This window comes from Danio rerio, chromosome 18 (genome assembly GCF_049306965.1).
Source record: "Danio rerio strain Tuebingen ecotype United States chromosome 18, GRCz12tu, whole genome shotgun sequence".
Classification (NCBI taxonomy): Eukaryota; Metazoa; Chordata; class Actinopteri; order Cypriniformes; family Danionidae; genus Danio; species Danio rerio.
Genome location: NC_133193.1, coordinates 14,198,714 through 14,224,112, shown reverse-complemented (window position 1 = coordinate 14,224,112; position 25,399 = coordinate 14,198,714). Strand labels below are relative to the sequence as shown.

At 36.0% G+C, this 25,399-nt stretch overlaps 2 protein-coding genes across 8 annotated transcripts in view; one reads left to right on the top strand and one right to left on the bottom strand.

Moving 5' to 3' along the window:
- The window catches only part of srgap1a (SLIT-ROBO Rho GTPase activating protein 1a), a 177,904-nt gene extending 159,527 nt beyond the window's left edge, over positions 1-18,377 (top strand). For 2 of the 6 annotated variants that reach the window (XM_073929905.1, XM_017352032.4), the window contains exons 20-22: positions 4,696-4,833; positions 11,783-12,195; positions 15,432-18,377. In XM_073929905.1, coding sequence (XP_073786006.1) covers positions 4,696-4,833; positions 11,783-12,191 — 547 coding nt within the window. In that variant the 3' untranslated portion in view covers positions 12,192-12,195; positions 15,432-18,377. Of the gene's footprint in view, positions 1-4,695; positions 4,834-11,782; positions 12,214-15,431 lie in introns of all 6 variants that reach the window. The other 4 variants (XM_073929907.1, XM_017352033.4, XM_017352030.4 and 1 more) reach the window with 3 other exon arrangements.
- tbxas1 (thromboxane A synthase 1 (platelet)) overlaps positions 1-25,399 on the bottom strand; it is a 216,708-nt gene that overhangs the window by 3,543 nt on the left and 187,766 nt on the right. Inside the window, exon 14 of one of the 2 annotated variants that reach the window (XM_073929583.1) lies at positions 20,435-23,066. The exons of the other annotated variant lie outside the window; for it this stretch is intronic. Within the exon in view, the coding sequence (XP_073785684.1) occupies positions 22,959-23,066 (108 nt within the window). The 3' untranslated portion in view covers positions 20,435-22,958. Of the gene's footprint in view, positions 1-20,434; positions 23,067-25,399 lie in introns of those variants that run through there. 2 annotated transcript variants of the gene reach the window in all.

Sequence of the window (25,399 nt, the reverse complement as noted above, 5' to 3'; positions counted from 1 at the left end):
TCCTCAGAGTATAGGCTTTTTTCTGTCAGACGAACACAGTCAGAGTAGTTTAAGTTTTATTTTGACCCTTTTTTTATGCTTTGTGAAGGTGTTGGAGAGGGGCTTTTATTTTGTAGCTTCCAAAGGGCAAAGGCACATAAATCCATCATCATACTGACCCATATGCCGCCAGGGGGTTAACACATTTCTTATGAAGTGGATTAGTGTGTTTTTGTAACAGAAATATTTCACATTTTTGAATTATAAACTCTAATCACTGACTTCCAGTGGCTGACAAATGCACGTTATTTACGACTGACATATACGTTGTATAATGCATGATGTAATACGGCTAGACACATGTATATAGCATTGAAAGAGTAATATACTGTACAATGTTATACAGTAATACCAAGCCAATAACACTCACCGGTCACTTTATTAGGTACACCTGTCCAACTGCTTGTTAACACAAATTTCTAATCAGCAAATCACATGGCAGCAACTCAGCATTTAGGCATGTGGACTCAATCCAATAGAGCATCTTTGGGATGTGGTGCAATGGGAGATTCACATCATGGATGTGCAGCCGACAAATTTGCAGCAACTGCTTGATGCTATCATGTCAATATGGACTAAAATCTTTAAGCAATGTTTCCAGCACCTTGTTGAATCTATGCCATAAAGGATTAAGGCAGTTCTGAAGGCTGAAGGGGGTCCAATCTGGTACTATTAAGGTGTACCTAATAAAGTGGCCGGTGAGTGTACTTTTTTTAGTTTGTTGACATATTCAGTGGTAAGTGGTTCCTACACGACAGGTTTGATATTAAAATTTAAAAATATTCCAAGTGTATTCGTCTGATAGATAAAAAGTCACATTTTTTCTATCAGGTACACACCAAGGATGGCTTGAGAGCGGGTAAATTATGGAGTAATTTTTTTGGGGGGGTGGGGGGGGGGGTGAGCTAACCTTTAAAGCATCAAAACATTGTATGTTTTCTTTAAAGATAAGAGTAAATTGTATTGTGTTATGTTTATTTGTATGGTCCATGTGTCAGGACAGAGTGGTAACACACTAGTCAAAGTTTAATACATTTTTCTCTACAACAACCTAAATTTATTCATTTACCATTAAAAATCATGCTGGTTTAGCCTAGAACTTTTTCCTCTCCATAACTGTTTGAGAGTGGTTTGAAGATGTAAATATTAATCCTCCACTGATCATTTCTGACATTTTGTCTGCATAAGTTGCTTGTGTCAGAATAGCGTGTAAAGGCTCCGCCCTCTTCTAAAAAGCAGCAGCTCATTTGCATTTAAAGAGACATGCACAAAAACAGTGTGTTTTTGCCCACACCCAAAGGGGCAGATTTGACAAGCTATAATACATGATCTGTGAGGTATTTTGAGCTGAAACCTCACACACACATTCTGAAAACACCAGAGATTTATTTGACATCTTATGAAAAGGGGCATAACTGGACCCCTTTAAAAGGCCCTTGAGCCTCATTCCAGTACCAGAGCGAGACAGTGAAGAGCAGCTCAAATACGCAGGATATACTTTGTCAACACAGAGAATGCACATTTCAGCTCATAAATATGTGTGTTTGGTGCTCAGAAACATGCGCATGTGACTTAATGCGCTGTCCAATAAGCCGTATCAACAGCTGTGATTTTACACGGGACTTGAAGAGCTTTATGTGCCCTGAAGCCTTTTTCACATGCCTCGTGTCAGGGCTTTAACGCACCACTCAACACAAGCATCACGTACCGCTTGACCTTCACATCAATGCGCTGAAGTGTTATGAGGTTGTGAATTAGCCTAAAAGCACCAGAAACAGTATATATCATAAAATGGTGAATGCAGCAAGTGAAACATTATCATTGGGGCCAGAGGAAAAAGTCCTTTAAAACAAATGTGTTGCTGCTTGTATGGGATCAAAATCCCACCAAATGTATTGTGGTCGCAGATTGAAAAATAACAAGCACGAATAAAAAAAATTGACATTGTGTGTAAAATTATAACGCGTAAAATTGAAAACTAAATGCAGAATATGAAACGACGAGGCTGTGTACAGAAAGATGAGTGTGAATCAAAAATGGAAACACGTTTAGAATTACATTGCACAAAACTTAAACCTGAATTCAAAGTTGTCCTAATTGCAAATGAATTTGGTGCAGTTACATTTCCAAAAGATGCAACTCACTGTCCACTTTATTAGGTACACCATACTAGTACTGGGTTGGACCCACTTTTGCCTTCAGAACTGCCCTGATCCTTCATGGCATAGATTCAACAAGGTACTGGAAATATTCCTCAGGCATTTTGGTCCATGTAGACATGAAATACACTTATTATATTTCGATTTGTGATCATGATACATTTGCCAGGATTTTAATCCCATATGCTTGCACTATTTAATATTGCATACTTAATATAGAGCATAATCGTTGCACTACACTGCACATACCCGTTTGTAAATGTACATATCCACTGTATATATATATATATATATATATATATATATATATATATATATATATATATATATATATATATCTGCATATCTATTTGTAATTCCTGTTTATAGCAAATAACAACCTCTATATTATGTTGTTATATTATGTGTATTATCTATTTGCATATTCCTGGTTAATAATAGCAACCTGTACAGTATGTTCATCTGTTTGTAAATCTCTGACAACTTGTATTTTATGTTCATAGATCATCCATCTGTATATTAATAAATATTAATAGTGTTCTAAAATTACACTTTTGCATGTTTTTTGTTGCATAAGGTCAAAACCAATAATATTTGAGCTTTGAGCATCCCATTCAAATGTGGATGATTAGTCTAAATAAAAGTGAAAAGGTGATCTGGCTAAGTTCGGTTTGCAAAAAAAAAAAAAAAAGAAGTGATTTGAACAAAAAAGTGTGTGTGTATGTTTACACAGAAATAGCTCATAATATTTTAATTTAAGCTCCTTGAAGTGACTTGTTTCACCAGAAATGTTTTGTTAAAAATGTTTAAAAAAAATAAGTATAATAATTGATCAGGCACAGCAAACCTGTAGCTCTAAAAATTATTTTGTATGAGGAACTACTTTCTTCCGCCATTCATTCACATCTGCAGCTGACATAAGAACAGCAGAAACTGTTGCTACTTCACTAACATCATTTTAGAGCTAGTATATGAATGATTCTCTAGCGTAATGCTTAACGTGATGACAAAACAGGTGATTTTGCTCACATTTTAAGATTAAGGCTGAACGGGTGATCAGTCTTGAGACATTTTCCAGTATTTCTCTTATGCAATCGAGATATCACAAAATTACTATGGTATAAATACAGCACTACAACATACAAAGAGAGATTGACTTAGAAAGTCATTTACCTGTTTAATAATGATTTGATCAGCTGTAGTTTGAAATTATGGTTTTCTCTTAGGGATATTATGTGGTCTCTGTCGCCATCTTGTGAACTAACATCGTCAACCTTCTTTGATCAAAGACAGGCTAATGGCCGCTGATGCGCTGTCTCTCAGAAATGATAAATATTTTAAAATAGGCACTAGCCTTATAAATAAACTGCATAGTTGCTATCTAAACTGTATTGAGTATACAGTAGAGCTTTTTATTCTCATTTTTTACTTGTGTAAAGCAATTTGAAATGCCACTCTAAGTGTTTCCTCTAGGACTTTTTCCAGCTGTGGCGGCAGGCCTTTTTTTTTTTTTACACAGATCTACCGACTAACTGTGGCGTTATTATTTTATGTCGTGAGCGCAGTATTATAAGTCGGGATCGCATTTATGTAATAGCCTACGAGCGTGCAAATCTCTGTGCTTGCGCGCCGATTTCTTCTGCTCGTGGACAAAACTTCTTGCACGCCACCTCAAATATAAGCCGCTTCAAGAGTGCGCAGATCTTCATGTGCGCTCTCAAACAAACGGTGCTGGGTGCGATTTAGTGCGTTTATGTAACGAGTATGTCTCTAGCATTTATTAGATTTGCTAGGAATATTTATGAATGTCTCCAATAGTCCTGCAGAGTAGCATTAATGCATCCTAAAGTAAAGTGAAATGGCTATACGTCATGTTTGCTGGCCTCACTCACCTGTCAGCCTGTCAGTCAGTCAGTCAGCTCATCACCTTAAAGGGTAAACAAATGACGCACAGCACCACTACGGTTACAGAAAAGTTTGCGCTATTATAATTTACTTACCCTTTAATATGTTTTGGTGTGATTATTACCCGCTATAAAAAAATCTAATGTTTTGAATGAGAAGCTGTAATGTAGCAGTGGCGGGATGAATTTTGGCGTGGCGCCCCCCCATGGCAGAATGATTGTAGCGGAAACCATGACTCTGTATGAAATGTGCTATATAATACAGTAAAATTGCCTTGCCCTGCTTTGCTTTTTTAATATATTATTCAGTCCTTCATTTATTTTCCTTCAGCTTTTTGCACCCTTGCAAACAATCACCTACAGGTTTTCTTTTGTTGTTGTTGTTGCTGTTAAATTTCAGACACTATTCATTTTTATCAACAAATAAATAACTAGACAAACAAGTGCTCATCTTGTCTGAGTTTTGGCCACTTTGAGATGTTTTGGTGGAATTTTGAGATCATCTTGTTTGGTGTCCTAAAATAATTGAGTTTTAAATATTGAAACAATGAATACGTATACCTTCCTGACTTCTTGTGTGCTGGTTTTGACAGGGACGACACGTTCTCAGACACTTTGAGTCAGAAAGCGGACAGTGAGGCCAGCAGTGGACATGGAGGAGAGGAGAAGTGCTCCAGCAGAGACATGGGCTCTCCGACAGACAGCAGACTGCCTGATGCCTACATTAGCAGGTGAGTGGAGAAATACAGATTCCACAATCCCACTCACTCCAAGACATTGAGGGTATTAAGTTACCCTGTTCAGACGATAATGCAATCTGGCCATGTCGTCGCTTAAGCATTTACACAGGCTTAGACAGCTCAAACTTTATAGCAGAATTATTTCACAAACAAATAGCAGTTGTTATCTGAATAGTAATAAATAATAATAATATTGCTCAATTTACTTTGTTATTATTAGTAATAGTACTAGTAATAATAGTGGTCGAAGTAGTAATAGAACAAAAGTAATGTTCAAAATAACATGAGCAGTGTGTGTGGCTATATATCGGCACTGGTGGGAGGTGTGCATTGCCTTAGTGTCCTACCAGTGACAATATACAGCCATATCGCACTGCTATAAGTGTGATATTGCGTTTATACAACAGTTCAATGGCTTAATCGCGTATATAAAAAGAAAATCAAACATGGAGAGTCTAAAAATTTTTTTGTATGAGGAGCTACTTTCTTCCGTCATTCATTCACATCTGCAGCTGACGTCAGAACAGCAGAAACTGTTGCTACTTCACTTACGTCACTTTAGAGCTAGTATTTGAATGATTCTCTAGCACAGTGGTTCTCAAACTAGCACAGTGGTTCTCAAAAGTACCACCTCTGAAAAAAAAACACTCCAAGTGTCACCATAATGTGCAGTATTGAAATACAGTAGCGCAGTAGACCAGTTTAAGCTACAGCTCTGCACAGTTCAAAAACATGACAGATTAATTACTATTATTAAGAATATTTATTAATGTCAGCCACTTTAAACATTATAAATAGTCTGAACATTAGGACTGTACTGTGCTTATATGTAAACAAACAATCAAACAAAAAAATGAACATTTTAATTAAAATGTGCTTTTAAAAGTGAAAAATGGTAGGTTACTGTTCTTAAAAAATGAAAAGAAATTGCTGTACTTAAATGTAAAGTATTAACATATAGTAGTCTGTTCATCAACACCTGAAAATGTTGTCTGGACCTCATAAATATACGCTATATATCATCATATTCATATAAAAATCATTTTTGATAAATTTTGAAATATATGTAGCATGTACATATGACTTATTTGATTCCTCCGCGTACCACTAGAAGGTAGCTCGTACCACAGTTTGAGAACCACTGCTCTAGCATAATGTCTAAAGTGATGACAAAACAGGTGATTTTGCTCAAATTTTAAGATTAAGGCTGAACGGGTGATCAGTCTAGAGACATTTCCCAGTATTTCTCTTATGCAATTGGGAGATCATAATATTGGTATATATACAGCACTACAACATACAAAGAGAGAGATCGACTTAGAAAGTCATTTATCTGTTTAATAATGATTTGATCAGCTGTAGTTTAAAATTATGCTGGTTTTCTCTTAGAGATATTATGTGGTCTCTGTCGCCATCGTGTGGACAAACATCGTCAAGAGTTTTTGATCAAAGACAGGCTAATGGCCGCTGATACGCTGTCTCTCAGAAATGATAAATATTTTAAAATAGGCACTATCCTTATAAATAAACTGCGTAGTTGCTATCTAAACTACATTCCTGACTAAAAAAAGTATATAGTGCTAATAATGTAAGATAGTGACTATTTTTAAAAATGTGTCATTTCTGATTGGCATCGTGTGGGCAGCCATTAGCCTGTCATACTGAGCTGACCAAAGACGGTTGATGTTGTCTATCCACAAGATGGCTACAGGACCGCATAATAAGCCCCTAGAAGATTAAAACAGTGTCTTTTTTATTACAGATGATCAAATCATTATTAATCAGGTAAGTGACATTTTAAGTCGATCTCTCTTTTTTTTTGTATGTTATAGTGCTGCACTTATATCATATATTTATTATAACTAATAATATAACTAATAACAGAATTATAACTGTAGTTTATTCACTGTGAGACGGGACTCGCATATCAGGAATGTGTGGTATGTTGGCAGAAAGAAAGAAGAAATACCCGCATGTGTTTAGCGTTTTTCCTTATAGCAAACACAACAGCAATCTGGTAGGGATTGTGCTGCTTTTTTCTGGGTTAATTATTGTGATCTCCCGATTGCAACAGAGAAATACTGCAGACTGTAATACTGATGGATGGCATTTCATGTCAAGTTCAGCCTTATAATCTTAAAATGTGAGCAAAATCATGTTTTGTCATAACTTTAGACATTACGCTAGAGAATCATTCAAATACTAAAGTGACGTAAAGAAAAGTTCTGAAGTGACGGTGAATTAGTAATGGCTTCTGCTGTTCTGATGTCAGCTGCAGATGGTGAATGAATGGCGCAAGGAAGTAGTTCCTCTTACAAAAGGGTTTTTAGACTCTTCGTGTTTGATTTTCTTTTTTTATAAACACTAGTAGCAGTGCAATATGGCTATATATCAGCACGGGTGGAGATTAAGGCACTCATGCCAAGGCATGCCTCCCACCAGTGCTGATATACAGCCATATCGCACTGCTACTCATGAGATATTGCTCATATATATATATATATATATATATATATATATATATATATATATATATATATATATATATAGTATTATTGTTATTATCAATACATTATAATCTTAAATGTTATTATTATTAACCAAAATAACTAATATATTAATAATAATAATAATAAACCCTCAAATTAAACCTAAGTACTAAAGATCTCCCGTTTTTGAATCTGTGAATTGTTCAATTCACAAAGAAAATAACAATTGTATATGTAGTAAATTGTAAATGTAGTAAAGCAAAATGAAAAGTTTCCTGCAGTTTGCATTTGCTTGGAGACAAAGAGACAAAACTTCCAACAAAACTTTACTTGAGTAGCTTTATAGAAAACGATCAAATACCTCTCAAGACACAGCCAAGAAAGGAATACCCTGAAGTCGCGGTGTGGGTTTATTTTTGTTCTGTTGATTCTCTCTTTCTCCATCTCTCTCCCTCTCCTTCTTTCTGTCGTGCGGTTATTTTTCCTGCCTCTTAAATCTTTCAGTGCATTTATCTTTATTTAGACGTTCTCCTCCATCCATAAGTGCGTTTATCACACATACTTCCTCGCGGATGAGGATCGCTTCCTCTGCGACTGTAAACCCAGTGACATTCTGGCCATCAAATCACAAGTGCTGATTTCTAAACACAAATGTTCTCTTTGAAATGTCAGCACTATTTCTAGCAGCTCAAACGCATGAACTCTCCACGTTTGCATTCACTTCACCACAAATCGGGATGTCAAGCGTTAGTTCATAAATGATAAAGAAATGACATCATGTGTGAGTATGAGTTTGAATCATTTTGAGTCATAAGAGTTCATTTCTGTGTTTTCATGACTCTTTCATTTTGTGCATGAGTTGCATTGGTTTTAATGTAGTGCAGGTTGCCCTCTGCTGGACAGATAATGCTTGAGTTTAGATGCCACAAATTCAGTTCAGGTCTTACTGTAGTCATTATGTTGGTTATGCAGTTTATGATCTCGCAGATGAGCATCTCATTACTGATTTCCATCCATCACGCACTGTCAAAACGATTGTACAAGCATTGTCAGAGCTCATTAAGAGACAACTCATGGTAATGATGGAAAATTTAGTCTAACTAAATGAGATTGTAGCTATTGTATACACTAGTATTTACTAATATTTCAAATGAGGTTGTTTCATGTGTGTGGGTGTGTGTTTGTGGCATATCAGGATGCAAATCTGTATAACTACATGGGTATGACACAAGTATTACAAGGTGGTGAATTATAAGGACATTGCTGATGAACATGGGATTATAAATCCAACTGCATAATTTTTTTTTTATCCTGAAAGTCAAACTGTACACATTTTTTGTGAGGTTTGGGTTTAGGGGTCGGTTGGGGTAGGACGATTCAAAAATGCTGCGTTCCACACTATCGATATGTGTTGGGACAGTTTGAAGAAACTAAGTTAATTGATTAGTTTTTAATTTTTTAAGTAAATGGACTGAACTAAAAAAATAACAACCCAGACTCATTCTGAAAACCGAGTCCCACGGACGTTTCCAGAGACCGCGAATTATGTAGCCAGTGGTATGTATGGCTGCATTTCATTTTTAAGCGAACGCTACAGGGCGGTATGACGCCATTCCTTTTTGCGCTTACCTTCGTGTGGAGGGCTCTTCCACCACAACCAGTTTGTCCAGTTAGCTCGTCAGCGGACTTGAGACGCAGAGAGGAGCTTAATATGACCACGATGACCAGGTTCGAGTCCGGGGAAGAGCGGTTCCAGAAATTAGGTTAGAAAAATAGGAAATACAAATTAGGAAAATTAGGAATACAAAAAATAAAGTGAACAAGTTCATAACAGGGTGAGAATGTGGTGAAATCCGAAAACATGGTAAAATTCCGACGAGGGCTTTTCTTTTTCTGGATGGCTTTTGTAAATTGTTGGTTGGGTTTAGGGAAGTAGGCGGGTGGGCGGGTTAATTGGTCTAATTGGTTGGGTCCAGGGAAGGAGGAGGGTCCTTATTTGAGTTCAAAAACAACACACAACATAGCCTACAGTCAATGCAAACCTCATCTGTATCTTTAATCTTCACCAGCACTTGGTACCTCTTGTTAGAATGTAATTTCGTCATTGCAAATTTATAATTCTGATGTTGGGTCTGGGGAAGGAGGAGGGTGGCCGGTCATTCAGCCAGTCAGACAGGCGGTCGTTAGACAGCGGCCTCTGGTGGCTTTATGCAAGAACAGCTTGGGTACGAACGGCACTCGGGAGAGACATTTGAGATGTGAAAAAGCGCACACATCTGCCTCTAGCGGATTCGCGAAAACCATAACTGCTCAAATACTCACCTCCGGGACATATTTCGCGATCTCCAGAAACATTCACGGGACTACGCTTTCAGAATGAGCCTGGGTTGCAATATAATTAAGTTTTTACAAAAAACCTCAAGAGTTGTGTTGTTTCAGCTTGACTTATGTAAGTTGTTTCTGCAAGCATCATTTTTGAGTGCAGTTTTTACAGTATAAAAACAATGGAAACCTATGTAATGTCCCCACAATTCACAGAAACAACCCTCTGTGTGTGTGCTGGTTTTAGTGGTTTACCTGGACAGTCTTTTGTGTAATGATATGGAATAAACCACGAATACCTGTATGTGTTTGTGTTTATTTGTGTGTGGCACGCTTGCTGGTTTTGGTGGTTTAAGAGGACAGTCTGTCGTATAGTGAAAAACTGCCCATTGCACTCGTCCTCTGACATTGTTTCTTCTAATCGTGCTTACACACTCTCCTTCCAACCTTCAACAACCTGTTTGCTTATATCGGTTGTCACATCATTTGAATAACGTGACGTCACTTTTGAGTGGTTGTGTTTAATCAATGACATCTTTTCTCTGTTTGTATTTGATTGTTGCTACTTGTGTTTACCAGCTTGGATGACGTGTGCATTAGAGTGCAGAATGTGTTTTGTGAATGAGAATGTGTTTAAAGTTTTGCTGAAAAGTTTTGCTGAAAAGTTTAAGTAAGATCTGCACATTGTATTTTACCATGTTGAATGGTTTAAGGCAGGGGTGCCCAAACTCGGCCCTGGAGGGCCGGTGTCCTGCAAAGTTTGGTTCCGACCACAATCAGAAACACCAGGGCTAGCTAATCAAACTCTTATCAGCCTTTCTAGAAACATGCTTGCAGGTGAGTTGAGGCAAGTTGGAGCTAAAAGCTGCAGGGACACCCCTGGTATTGACAACAGACTGCACAATTAGCTAAATGAGGTCAGGAAACTGAGAACTTAATTCAAAGGGTTTTAGTGTTTCAGCAATTGAGAAAAACTGTAAGTTAGACGCTTTTTACTGATACTGTTGTCTCTAAAAACACTTTCTGACTTTTGCATGATGTATATAGACTAAATGGATGGACTACTGTATATGCCAAAATGTTGACATTTTCACTTTAAAAACCTCTTTGGTTTCCTGGCACCAGGCATCATCTGAGTAGCTCTTGCAGTTAATCCTGTCATATTCTCAGCCATAATTCATCATTATGACTCCTGCTAACCTGTTTCTTGTCAGCCTGTAAGTCTTACCACAGACATTCTGTAGTGTAGAGCCTTATGTATCAGCACTGAAGGTTAAAGCATGCTGATGCTGCCAAATGAACTTCAATAATCACACGCTCATTATTATCAACAGCTCAAGAAGTTTGTTATTTCAAATATAGACGTTCACATGAGAGATTGCGAGCTCCCTGGAGAAAATGAAACCGCTCGCTCTTTTAAATGGCCTCCAAAAACAAAAACAGCACCCGGCAGATTTTGTTCTTCTTGGCTTTGTGACTGTACATTAAGACAACGGCAAAGTTTGTCTAAGCTCGATTCAACCATGGCTCATTATTATATGTATATATTATTATTGTGTAATGACTCAGCTGTGTATTTAATAATGGCGGGTCCTTTATTTTCATTCTCCGTTTGTGTATGCGCTAGTGACGTTTCTCTGTAAACCAATAGTGTTCAGCTGTGCCTCTAACTCCGCCTTTTTGCACCCTTTTGCTGTGCCAGGGCACCCTTTGCAAAGATAACCCAAAAAGTGGTACGGTACGATTCACTTTTAGGTACCTTTTAAGAGTGGAAACCGCCATAAACGCATACCGAACCGATCCGTACCGTACCACTCAGTGGAAATGGGCCATAATATTGACCTTAAAATGGTTTAGAAAAAAAAACGAAAACTGCTTTTATTCTAGCCAAAGACTTTCTCCAGAAAAAAATATTATAGGAAATACTGTGTAAATTCCTTGCTCTGTTAAACACCATATGGGAAATATTTGAAAAAGAAAACAAAATTAACAGGATGGGTAATAATTTTGACTTCAACTGAATACGTCATATTGCTTTACACCCAAATCACTCTCCAATCACATGACCCTGTTGAACAGGATGAGATGGCTGTTGAATTACTCCTTACATATTTCTCTCCATTTACCAGGCACAGAAAGAGAAGTGACCCTCCAACCCGCAGACCTCCGGCTCGCCCAACTGACACCCACTGCCTCGTCCACCCATCTCATCACAGCAGCCATACCAACCCAGATCTGGGCTCTCCGGTGATGGGCCACTACAGCCCGCGGGACATGCTGAGGGGCCGAGGACACATGCCCATGGACAGTCCAGAGAGACGACGGCGAACAGGCCATGGCAGCCTGACCAACATCAGCCGCCACGAGTCCATTAAGAAGATGGAGAGTCCACCCATCCGCCGGTCCACCTCTTCAGGCCAGTACAGCAGCTTCAACGAGCCTCATGTCAAGAGTCTGGACCCCGAGAGCATCGCACAGGTCAGCGGGAGGCGAGCGACGACGCCACTCACACCATGCGCTGCAGGCCCTGCCCTGTAACATAGTCAGTTACTGCCTCCTGGTACTAATGACTAATGACATCTGCAACACACACACATACTCACACACTGGGCCTCATTAATAAAGCACAGGCAGAGACTACTTGGTTAATTAGTCAACATTTAGTTTAAGGGGATTTTCTTAAATGACATTTGATTACTTTTGATTACACTTTTTAAGTTATGGAGACGGCATGATGGCTCAGTGGTTAGCACTGTCACCTCACAGCAAGAAGGTCGCTGATTCGAGTCCCGGCTAAGCCAGGTGGCATTTCTATTTGGAGTTTGCATGTTCTTCCTGTGTTGGCTTGGGTTTCCTCCGGGTGCTCCGGTTTCCACCACAGTCCAAAAACATGCACTATAAGTGAATTGAATGAACTACTGTAATATGGCTGTAGTCAGGGCTTGACATTAACATCCACCAACTCGCCAAATGCAGGTACATTTCAGCTGTGGCAGGTTAGACAGACACTCCCACTAGCCAATTTGGCTGGTTGAAAATAATTTACAAAATGTAGTTTTCTTAAAAGCAGGATTCGACAATAAGGATGGCCCAATATTTGTGCAAATGTGACCTTAGAATCGAGAAGCAGCACGACTAATAAAAATAACTGTGTTCACCTGAGCAAAATAAAGCAGGTGAATACCAAATGAGAGGATGATCACTTCGGCGCGCAGGTGACATGATGCACGCGACTGTTTAAAAAGCATGCAAGCTCCTGTTTACTAGTGGAAACACAACTATTGGGATCGGTTTACTTTGAAATAGACTGGACAAAAAGCAATGATCATGCACCCACAGTCCTGCTGCTTTCAAGAGCTCAAGATTTAAAATAAAAAACATATATAGCAGTCGCTGTTTTCACTTTAATTGTTGTTTTAACAGATTATTAACAGGCCTGACATGAACCGTGTGCGTGTGATCATCCTTTCATCATCACACACTGTATGTCTTTTCACCTGCTTTTTTTTGGCTTACAGTTATTTTTGTTAATATGGTTTAATTATTATTTATTTTAGAATAACATTGCTTTAATATGAGATTAACTCCCCATTTATGTGTAGTTAACTGGTGGTCTGGGATCTTTAGCCAGGACAGATTACAGTGTATATTTTAGATGACAATAATTCTTTTTTAAATGTCAATTTTTTTTTTTTTAAAGAAACGTTTTGTTGAATTAAAAAGTGCATGTTTACATCTAAATTTAGCTTGTTTTGACACATTATTTAAAATATGTGGCTATAAAATAGTCATTTATGTTTGGTGTGGTCAGAGATCAATTTGGTAAATCCTTAATTTTAAGCCCTAAAAAGTCATGTGAAATAAAAACTGATTGCATTGTGACAGAACCCATTTGCTCATGCTCATTGAGCAAGCTCATACACAACACACAGTGAAATAAATGAGGCGGCATGTAGACACAACAAAACATCTAAATCAAGTAATTTTAACATGCCATAGTCAAATTTATACATCTAAAATTTATTTTCGGGGGCGATGCAGTTGCTCAATAAGTAGTGCTGTTGCCTCACAGCAAGAAGGTTACTGGGTCGCTGGTTCGAACCTTGGCTCAGTTGGCATGTTCTCCCTGCGTTCGTGTGGGTTTCCTCCGGGTGCTCCGGTTTCCCCCACAGTCCAAAGACATGCGGTACAGGTGAATTGGGTTGGCTAAATTGTCCGTAGTGTATGAGTGTGCGTGTGTATGTTTCCCAGCGATGGGTTGTGGCTGGAAGGGCATCCGCTGCGTAAAAACTTGCTGGATAAGTTGGTTCATTCCGGTGTGGCGACCTCGGATTATTAAAGGGACTAAGCTGGCAAGAAAATAAGTGAATGAATATATTTTCCCAACAACAAAATTGTGGCTAGTAAAGATGCAGAGTGGCTGGTGATCAAAAAAGTTAATGTCAAGCCCTGGCCATAGTGTATGTATGTGTGTGAGTGTATGGGTGTTTCCACGTACTGGGTTTTGGCTGGCAGGACATATACCAGAATAGTTGTTGGTTCATTCCTCTGTGGCGACCCTGAAAAGGAACTAGGCTGAAGGAAAATGTCAAATCAACTGTATTTATGTGTGTGTGTGTGTGTGTGTGTGTGTGTGTGTGTGTGTGTGTGTGTGTGTGTGTGTGTGTGTGTGTGTGTGTGTGTGTGTGTGGGGGTGTGGGTGTGTGTGTGTGTGTAAAAAATATATAGTTTCATGAGGGCTTTGATGTGAATAAATAGTAATTAAAGACATTTATATTTGTTGTAAAAAAACATCCACAACTATATATTATTTTATCATATTGTTTTTTAACATTTTGTTATTATAATAATAATAATAATAATAATAATAATAATAATAATAATAATAATAATAATAATTATTATTATTATTATTATTATTATTATTATTATTATTATTATTATTGTTGTTGTTGTTGTTGTTGTTGATTAAACAAAATCTTTATCTCAAAATTAGAGCTGCTTCTTAAGTAATTATTTTAAGAGAAAAACAATCTAAAACAATTGTTTAAGAAAACGTTTACTGGCCCCTTAAACTCAACAAAAAGCAAACCGGGATATTGGAAAAGTGTTGTATATGTCTTGCAGTACAAATAGGTTTACAAACAAATTTATTCTGCTTGTGCTTCATGAATAAGGCATATTAAATTCATATTAATATGCAATATTAATAATTTCAAATATAAAAAAGGCAAAATTATTCTAAAACAAATATGACCCCACTAGCCTCACAACATTTACAGTTTCTCTAATACTCATTGTTTAACTTAAGATCATCTTTAATACTAACAGTCTGCTCATTTCATATTGAAAGTGCTGTACATTTAATTCAGCCTTCCTAGCATTATATTGTCTGCTTGTATTGCCAAGTCGCATGATTACTGTTAGAAAACTGAAATTGAAAGTTGAACCTATATATGAACTTAGCTCATCATCTAAATTCATTTTACAAATGTCTGCAAACTTGTAAAACTGATCTGAACTTGACAAAAACTGTTCGGTGATTTCCCACTAGGGGGCGATCTGAATGAACCTGCAATATTAATGTGTATTTCATGGCATTGCAGGTATTACAGCTCTCAAGTGGATAACCATTCAATTTTCTAAATGTTTCGAAACACTTATGACATAACAAATTCCCATTTGAAAACATGACCCTGTCAATTTGATATGCGCTCCAAAACTACTGCTTCAAAACAAAAGGATTTTTCACTCTAACATCCATTCTCTGGGTTGCAGGACATAGAGGAGACGATGAACACTGCTCTGAATGAGCTGAAGGAGCTGGAGCGCCAGAGCTCTGCCAAACACGCCCCAGACGTGGTGCTGGACACCCTGGAGCAGATGAAGAACGCTCCCACCCCGGCCAGCTCCACTGAGTCCCTCAGCCAACTCCACGGCCTCCTGCTGCGGCCTGCTGGCACTGAGCTACACATGCGCCGCAGCACCAGCTCCTCCAGCGACACCATGAGCACCTTCAAGCCTGCAGTGGCGCCTCGTATGGGGGTACAGCTCAAACCGCCCACCTTGAGGCCCAAACCCATGGTGCCGGTGCCCAAAACTGGAGCGGCGCAGCATCCGGCAGCTCCTCCACAGGATCCATTGGACAAATCCTGCACCATGTGAGCATTTTTCAGGGACGGAGAGGAGAAATCGTGAGATTTGGACCACTGCAGTCAGAGCCAGAGTCATTTCTTCATTCTGCGACATTTCATTCGCTTTGGAAAGTAGACTAAGCAAATATAGGTATTTAAAGTACTGTGGTTCAGCCATTTTTGGGGATAGTTCACCCATAAATGAATATTTACTCGTCTTTCAAACCTGTATGATTTAGGTTTCTTCTTCCGCTGAACGCAAAAGAAGATATTTTGAAGAATGCCCTTGAAATTACATAAGAATGCTGTAGAAGTCAATGGGGATTCAAAGACAGTTCTTTGGCTACTTAAAGTAATAGTTAACCCAAAAAGAAATGAATCTGTCATCATTTACTCATTCTTTACCTATTACAAACCAGTTTGACCTTCTTCTGTTCAACAAAAAAAAAAAGAAATGTAACTCCGGTAGCCTTTGACTTCCATAGAGTTATTTTTATTTTTACTATGGAAGTCGATGGTTACCGGTTTTTAGCTTTCATCAAAATTTCTTCTATTCAGATCAATAGAAAAAAACCATAAAGTATTGTAACCACTCAAAGGAGAGTAAATAGTAAGACTTTTCTTTAGTTTGGAAACTATTATCTGTGCTTAGCAGAAGAAACAAACTCATGCAAGCTTAAAACAAGTGAAGGTTGAATAAACAGTTTTCATTTTTGGGTGAACCGTAGTTTTGAATGTAGTGTGTGTAATATTCCAACACTATTATAGGGATTATTAATAAACTTAGAATAACGTCGGCCACTAAGCATGATTCAGAGGAAGGGTAGAGTTAGTTAAACTGCTGTTTGCTATCTCAGAGAGTTCGATTGTCTCAGTTTCTGTGGTCAAGTGGATATTTTAGAGACACCTGCAACTTAATGAAGCAATGTACTGTATGTGTATCCAAAAACGTTTGCATGCTTATCCGACACTTTAATACCCTCTGTCTAGAGATTAAGGATGATTTTAAAGAAAGCAACAAATTCACTACAGCTTCCTTTGTTGTTAGCAGGATTGTTCACCCAGAGATTAAATTTCATTCATTATTTACTGAAGAAACCACTTTGAGTTTCTTGCTCAAAATAAGATATTTTGAAGTATGTTGGAAACCAGTACACTGTAAAAAATCTGTAATTTTACAGTTTATTAACATTATTTAGCTTAAATTAACAGCTTTTAAAAATTACAGAAATTTATTATAAAATAACAGACATTAATTTAATTTAACCTGTTATTTTACAGTAAATTTCTGTAATTTAACAGCCGTTATTTGACTTTTTTTCCGCAAATAAACCGCAAAATTACAGATTTTTTTTTACGGTGTAGGATTTCAATGGCTACTGGTTTCCGAGATTTTTCATAATCTATTCTTTTGTGCGAAGAAAGAAACTCAAACAGGCTTTGAACCTCTTGAGTAAATGATGACAGAATTTTCATTTCTCTGTGAACTATCCCTTTCAAGGTGACTTTCTGTATATCAGTAGTTTGCATCCACTAGAAACACTGCTAAATGTGAATAATAATAATAATTACGGAAACTAAGCAGGGTCTTTGGTTTCTCTGTTTACAGCATTAGGATTGTGGGAAATGTGTCTTTACATCTCAGAGTGTTTAATTCGTCAGGACTATTTGAAGTGAGGATGTGTGGATTGCTGAGGTTTGGAAGCACACTGCCATATAAGGGCATGTGATGTCACATCTTCTGCCCTTCCTGATTGGCTGTTGATGTTAAGTTGTATCAGCGAGGCTTTTAGTTTGAATATTATATTTTTGATAGTAATATTTGAATAAACGCCCAGGGAGTTTGTGTAAAAGAACCACATCTGCTTACTTTTGAAGAACTTTTTTTTCCCTGCCATTTACTTATTTCAAGAGCTTGTTTTTCTTATTTAGAATGAAAGAAATATATATATAGTGTATATAAATGTACACTTTTTAAATTTCATTTCTCTTTTTATGTACTTTCTTGTCAGTTTGGAACATCCACTCACTATAAACGATATTTTTTTAGTATCTATCTGCTTAATTAGATGTAATATGTGTATAGTAAAGTCTAGCTGCCAAAAAAGTCAAGTTCTTCAAGTGCTGCTTAGAGTTTGATGCGGATAGGCTTTGAGGATCTTTTCCTTGTCTGCTTAGCTGTCTAAAACGCTCGGCTCAGTTCTGTCCTATAAGCATGAACGATAATCCTTGTAGTTGTCATATGCAAGTACTTTTCTAGAAACTTTCGAGGCAATATTTCTTGCTGTTTCTCCAAACAAGGGAATGATGCCAATAGCCATGGACTCAGAGACTGTTACTGCAGTGCTTTCACGAAATAGTGCTGTTTCATTGAACCCTTTGTAATAATGTCACATACAGCACCGTGCTCAAATTAAAGGGATAGTTCACACAAAAATAAACATTTTCTGTTCGTTTTTTCACCTTTAGGCCTTTTAAGATGTAGGTGACTCTTTAATAAACTATTTTGAGGGATGTAAACAAAAACAATCGTCCTAACGTATTTCCTTTTTTACGTTTTTAATTTCTATAGCTTCTGAGAATCCAAAAAGGTCTGCATATTGATAAATAATATTATTATAGCTATTTTAATTTTAAGCTAGGATTGAACTGCATCTTGATTGAAATAGTTTGACAACAAGCAGGAAATGTTCATAGGCCAATGGCATCACCACATTTAAATGGCCAACATTTAAATTAGATTTGTAGCTGTAAATGTGGTCTTTTGTCATTAATAAAATTGAAGTCAATCACCCATTGACTTCCATTTTATGAATGGCTAAGACCAACCTGCCACTTTGAAGGTCAATAAAACATAAACAGGCAAAACTAAAGGAATAGGCATGACTCCTAATGATACATTGAGAAGCAAAGTGATATGCAAGGAATTATTATTAGCCACATTTTTCTTAATTCACATCTTCAGGGTCGGCCAGCTACTTGTGAAAGCATGTCTTAAAATGCAGCATCCCACAGGGGTAAGCATTGGAACCATTTGTAAGTTATAAAGAAGTCTATGGAACAAAATTAATGCCAAAAGTACTGAATTAAAGCTTGCTGAATAGCACAAACTGAGAAAAAGAATACACTGAATTAACAAGTGCTTGCATTTTAATGAATTGCCAGGGTTTGTATTTTTAGGTTCTAAAATTTAACATTTAGAAATAAAATTTTAATTAAGCTGTGAATAGTTCAACTACAAATATTTCAAACACGTTTCCATACTTATAAATTTAATAATTCATATTCAATTTCCAGATTTCACTTACAAAATATTCAATACTGTTTAAAAATACGATGTATAATATTCAATAACATTTTGAAGATTGAAAAAACTAATAACAGCACAAGCATAGCGTTTGATATTAATATCAGTGTCTTGGACATTGTAAATAATAAAAATGATTGAGTAAATGTCCAAGACACTGTTATTAATATTAAATGCTACGCTTTTGCCGTTATTAGTTTTTTCTCGCCTATTTACTGGTTTAAAAATCTTAAATGATTCCAACTCTACCTGCTGGTGAAAAGGCTGCTGGAGATCTTCAATTTGCAATCCACTGCTTTCCCCGCAGTTCCCGGATATAGTGTCAAATTTAACAGTCTGATTTGAACCACTGAATTTATGGAAGCAAATTTTTGAATTGAAATAATGAACTGAAAATTGCCTTTTGAATATTATACATCATATTTTTAAACAGTATTGAATATTTTGTTAGTAAAATCTGGTAATTGATTATGAATTATTGAATTTAAAAGTATGGAAATGTGTTTGAAATATTTTTAGTTGAAATATTCACAGCTTAAATAAACAGCTATGTTAAATTTCAGGACCTAAAAATACAAACCCTGGCAATTCATTAAAATGCAAGCACTTCAGAGCAGTCTCATTCAGTGTATTGTTTTTTTCAGTTTGTGCTACTCAACAAGCATTTTAATTCAGTACTTTTGGCACTGATTTTGTTCCATAGAAGCCTTGCTATTGTTATTAGGGTGGATATCAGTTTTGATTTCCAGTGAGTATAGACATTCTCTTTCAAAAATAAAAATAAAAATCTTACGTCTTCCCATTATATACTGTGTATATAAAACAACCGAGCACCATGGTTTTATTCACCTACCTAATTAAAGGCCTGAGGGTGAAAAATGAAAAGCTGTTTTTCATTTTTGGGAGAACTGTTCCTTTAAGTTAGTCAGCCACTCAAGGTATCCAAAGACAAAGAACACTATATATATATATATATATATATATATATATATATATATATATATAACTACAATGTATTTTCACTCCAACATAAAAGATCTAGGATTTCGCATTATCTTTTACATTATAATGACAATAACTTACTGTGTCTGCGTGTATGTATGTGTGTACTGTATTCACTGATAATTACACAACAGTTTACTCATATTTAGGTAGAATATGCTAAATGTGTGGATAATGACAAAATTGTCCATCTCTGAACCAAAATGTACCTAACCTTACGAGAAATATAAGCAATGCCTGTTTTTAAACAACGTTATAAAGAACATACAATACGAAAGCCTTTTAATTACCAATTTATATTACAAGCAAGTGTTTTTATTTTCTTTATTTTAAGAATGTACGTTACGTTGATGTTTGAGATGGTCTGTCTCTCAGCTAAAGCCTTGAGAAATGTTCTCCCCGCTGATCTACACACCGTAGCAGAATCTCTGTTCTTATTTGCTGTTTAATCAGTGTGTCCATGCACATCTCTGTACTATGTACTTGTGAAAGTGCCTTTAAAAACTGTTTTAGAGGAACTTCATACAAACGTCCTCTGTGCCGTGGCATTCTTACTTCAGATTCAGCATAGAGAGTGGCTAGGGGTTATGGTAAATAAATTATTACTAACGTTGTTCTGTTTATTAAGTTGTAAGAATGATCAAATAATAAAGATACTGCTTATCCATTGTGACATTGCACTTTTATGTAAGACTGTATATTTGGCATGTAACATCCTAACAAGTTGTAGCGCTCTTGGAGGACTGCGCCGTCTTTCTAATAAAGGACATAGTTTGGTCAGTTCACTAAGACTTGTATCTGCTGTTCATCTTCAGATCGTGTTGCTTTTTAATAAAGGTAACATTGGATTTGGTGAAATAAAAAAATGATGCAAATGATGCTTTACCCGGATCTGCAGCTGTAAAAACATAGTTTTTTCAAGGTGAGAATCAACAATGTTCATTGCAACATTATAATCGTATAACTTTTTTTTTTGCATTCAGATTCAGTTAGTTTTAATTCACTAGTTTTTATTAGTTTCTATATTTATATTTTGAAATTGCTTAGTTTTTATTAGTTTCAGTTTTAGTTTTTGTTTTGTAAATAAGTATATTTATTAGGCGCAAGATTCAAAATCAGCAAAATAAATATTGTGTAATAAAAACTCAAGCAAAGATAATTTTTTTAACTGTATTCACAGCACACGTTACCACTATCATCTGCCACTACCATATACCCATCCTCAAATTGAAATACTACAGCCCACAAGATAGCAGCCCTGAGTACAATTTGTGTGCAAGGCTGCTTCTGAGGTTAGATACACAGTAGTGATGGGAGGTTCAGATCTTTAACGTGAACCGGACACTTTTGTGACAATCTTCCCATGGACTCAACATACCAAGATATGTAGTCAGCAGTTATAGTTTCAGTTAGTTAAAACATCATCATGATCTGGAAAGTGTCTTACAGTGAAGTTCTGCAACCCAACTGAACTCACTTGTTTAAATTCTATTTAGAATTTCTGTTGTGAAATAAACTCATTTAATCCTCTCATTTAAGCTCTCAGTTTACCCGTGCTGCAGTTGTTCTTTAGTTCAGTCACAGTAAGCTGTCATGTAGTGTTTGTGTTCGGTTAACTATCTGCTGATTCACGCATGCGCAGTATTATCAGTTCACTGCTTCTCTATTTTAAATAACTTTTGTTTTTATTTTTATTTCAGTTAACGAAAATGATTTAAAATTTTAGTTTTTGTTTTTTCGTTAATTTTCATTAACTATAATAACCTTGGTTCATTGACACTCATTTGCATACAGCATTTCTAAGTACACAAAAGTATTGTCATAAAAGTTAGATCAATGTTTTGTTTCATGTGAGTAAGTGCGCAGGGATTTGTACAAAATGTGACCTCAGTAAAAAAAAAACCCTGCAAATTATTGCAGTGACTCACAGTATACATTATATATACATAACCATGCATATAACTTGTTTTACCTGAATAAATTAATAATATTAATAATAACTACAGTATATACATGGTGCTGACATAAAGTATGGTTGCATTTTGGGTCAGTTGGAGTTTGACTTTGATTATCATTATTATTATTCATTCATTCGTTTTCCTTCGGCTTAGTCCCTTTATTCTTCAGGGGTCGCCACAGCGGAATGAACCGCCAACATATCCAGCATATGTTATACACAGTGGATGCCCTTCCAGCTGCAACCTAGTACTGGGAAAGATCCATACACACTCATTCACACACATACACTATGGCCAATTTAGCTTATTCAATCCACCCATAGCTCATGTCTTTGGACTGAGGGAAACCCTAGAGGAAACCAGCGACAACACTGGGATAACATGCAAGCTCCATACAAAACGCCAACTGACCCAGCTGGGACTTAAACCAGCGACCTTCTTGCGGTGAGGTGACTGGTAACCACTGAGCCACTGTGCTGCTCATTATTATCATCAATATTCAAATAATTATACAAAAATAAGTGTAATCGCAGGGTTATTTTAGAAGGGGAATCAGTTTCAGATGGAAATAGGTTTGGATTATGGATGTGAAGTTTATACAAAAGTTTTTAATAATCCAACAGGATTGACATGCTTTTTAAAATGTATTTTTTTCTGTAATATATGCTAAATATATTTTGTAACTTTGACGCACAGTAAAATATCTTTAAAATTGTATTACATAGTGTAACAAAAGCAGAATAATTGATCTTTAATTACAAGTAAGTAATACAAAAGACATGTAAAAAGGTTATTTTAATACATCTTTATGTGTGAAGAGGTGGTGAGATACAAACTTGAAACTGGAAAAATTGAAATAATTTGTCTGGGACAACAATCTTAAATAATAAGAATTCAAAACTTTTTAATCTACGTTGTTATTAGCATTAACGTGTTTTATTGGACATTTTTCATGTTTAGGTTGAATGTTGACCTTTGGATCCTTTAATATGTCATCAGGATAAGCCTTGCCCTAAAAAAAGAAATAACAAGTAAAATGTAGTCATTCATTTTACCCAAGAAAAAAAAGGCAAATCAAATATTAAAACAAGTTTTAAAATAGAAACTGAATGTAATCAGTTGTAGTTGTTACAGACCTACTAATGTAATGTGAAATACAAAAATAAATCGTCACTACTGGATTGATTACTATTAAGTAAATAACCACAAGGCACACCACAAATGTTAAAGCTATAGTCAAAGGGATAGTTAGCCAAAAAACAAAAATTACCCACTTTTTACTCACCCTTTACAAATCTCACCCTTTTAAAACCAGGTTTCAAACCTTTATAAGTTTTTTTTTATTATTATTATGTTGAACACAAGAAGATATTTTGAAGAAAGCTGAAAACCTGTAACCATTGATATCGAAAAGAAACCTACTATGGTAGTCATTGGTAATAGGATTCCATTTTTCATCATTTTTGTATTTAACAGAAAAAAGAAACTCATAAGGGTTTGAAACAAGTGAAGGTTGAGTAAATGAGTGAACGTAATCCTTTAATATGTCATCAAAATAAATTTTGCCCTAATAAGTCAGAAAGCAAATAAAAAAGCAAATCAAATGAACAAGTTTTAATGTATATGGAAATAAATGTAAAGTGTCAACAATACTTGTTATGCAAGAAAACCATTTTTGTCTATGGGTTTCCATCTTCAAAATATCTTCATTTGTGTTTGTGAAAAAAGAAACTCAAAGGTTTCACTTTAACTGATAAAGAAACTGAAACCTTGCAATACCTCTAAATAATTGTTAAAGGGACTGGTTTTTTTTTTTCATTTACTCGTCATCCTACTATTGTTCCAGACCAGTTTTATTTTAATTGACCACAAAAGAAGAATCTGAAAAATGTTGTAAACCTGTCACCATTGACTTCCATTGTATTTGTTTTTCCTGCTATGGATGTCAATAGTTACCTTTTTCCAACATTACTCAATATATATTGTGTATTCTATTCTGTCTTCTATTGTGTTCAACAGAAGAAAAGAAAACTAAAACTGGTTTGGAACAAGTCAGCAGTGCGTCAGTGATCATTTATTTACTTTGATTTTACTTTGATATACTCTGTCCATATCTAGAAAATAATTTAATATTGTTTGTAAGGGCATCTCTTCTGAGATGTGTATGCTTTTTAGAAATAGTAATAATTAGTTGATATCTGTATGTCACAGTTTCTCCAATAAAAAAATCCAATCATAAAATCAAGTCTTAATTTTTAGATCCTGTCATCTCAAATCCATTTTCCATTTCTTCCAACCTTTTTAATGATAATAAATGGTCTTATGTTTGGTCACTCTCCCAGAAGTTTTTTGAACAAATAAAATTAAAGAAATATCTTTTAAAAGTATTTTTATCCAGCTAAACAATTTTTTACAGAAATTCAAATATGACATTAACGTCTCTTGCTCTTTTTGTGAGACTTCTTCTGAATCTGTTGCTCACTTATTTTGGGAATGTCCCTTTGTTAAATGTGGTCAGATATGAATACTGTATGCAGCATGGTGGCACAGTGTGTAGCACAATCGCCTCACACCAAGAAGATCATTGGTTCAAGCCTCGGCTGAGTCAGTTGGCATTTCTGTGTGGAGTTTGCATGTTCTCCCCGTGTTGGCGAGAATTTCCTCCGGGTGCTCCAGTTTCCCTTAAAGACATGCAGTACAGGTGAAATGAATAAGCTATTGGCCGTAGTGTTTGTGAGTGTGTGCAAGAGTTTGTGGGTGCTTCCCAGTTTAGGTGTTGGCTGAAAGGGCATCCCCTGCGTAGAACATGTGCTGGATAAGTTGGCGGTTCATTCCGCTGTGGCGACCCCTGATTAATAAAGGGACAAAACTGAAAAAGAAAACGAATGAATGAATACTAATTGTCCAAAAGGTTTGTGGTGATTTTTCTTTTGACATAGTATTTTGGGGTTTTACATTTTACAATTAATTCAAGTATTTGTATTAACCTAATATTATTTAATGGAAAGGGTTTTATACGTAAGTGTAAATATACTAAATATAAACAAAATGTTGTATTTTAAAGCAAAAATTGAATCTGTAGGCTACTTGAATACCATTTCAGAGTCTCATAACAAGAAAGAAATTAAAACGTCTGAAACATGTGCTTTATTTAATAATCTGCATTAATTTGTGCTATTTTTCATTTGCCCTCTATCTCCTTTTTTATTTTTATATATTTTTATTTTACCTTTTTATTATATTTTTTCTTTCTCACTTTCTCTTTGTCTTACCATTGTAATACTTCTTAAAATTTGTCATTCTCTTTTTGTGCAAAGAGTAGCCTAATATTTGCATTGTTGTATT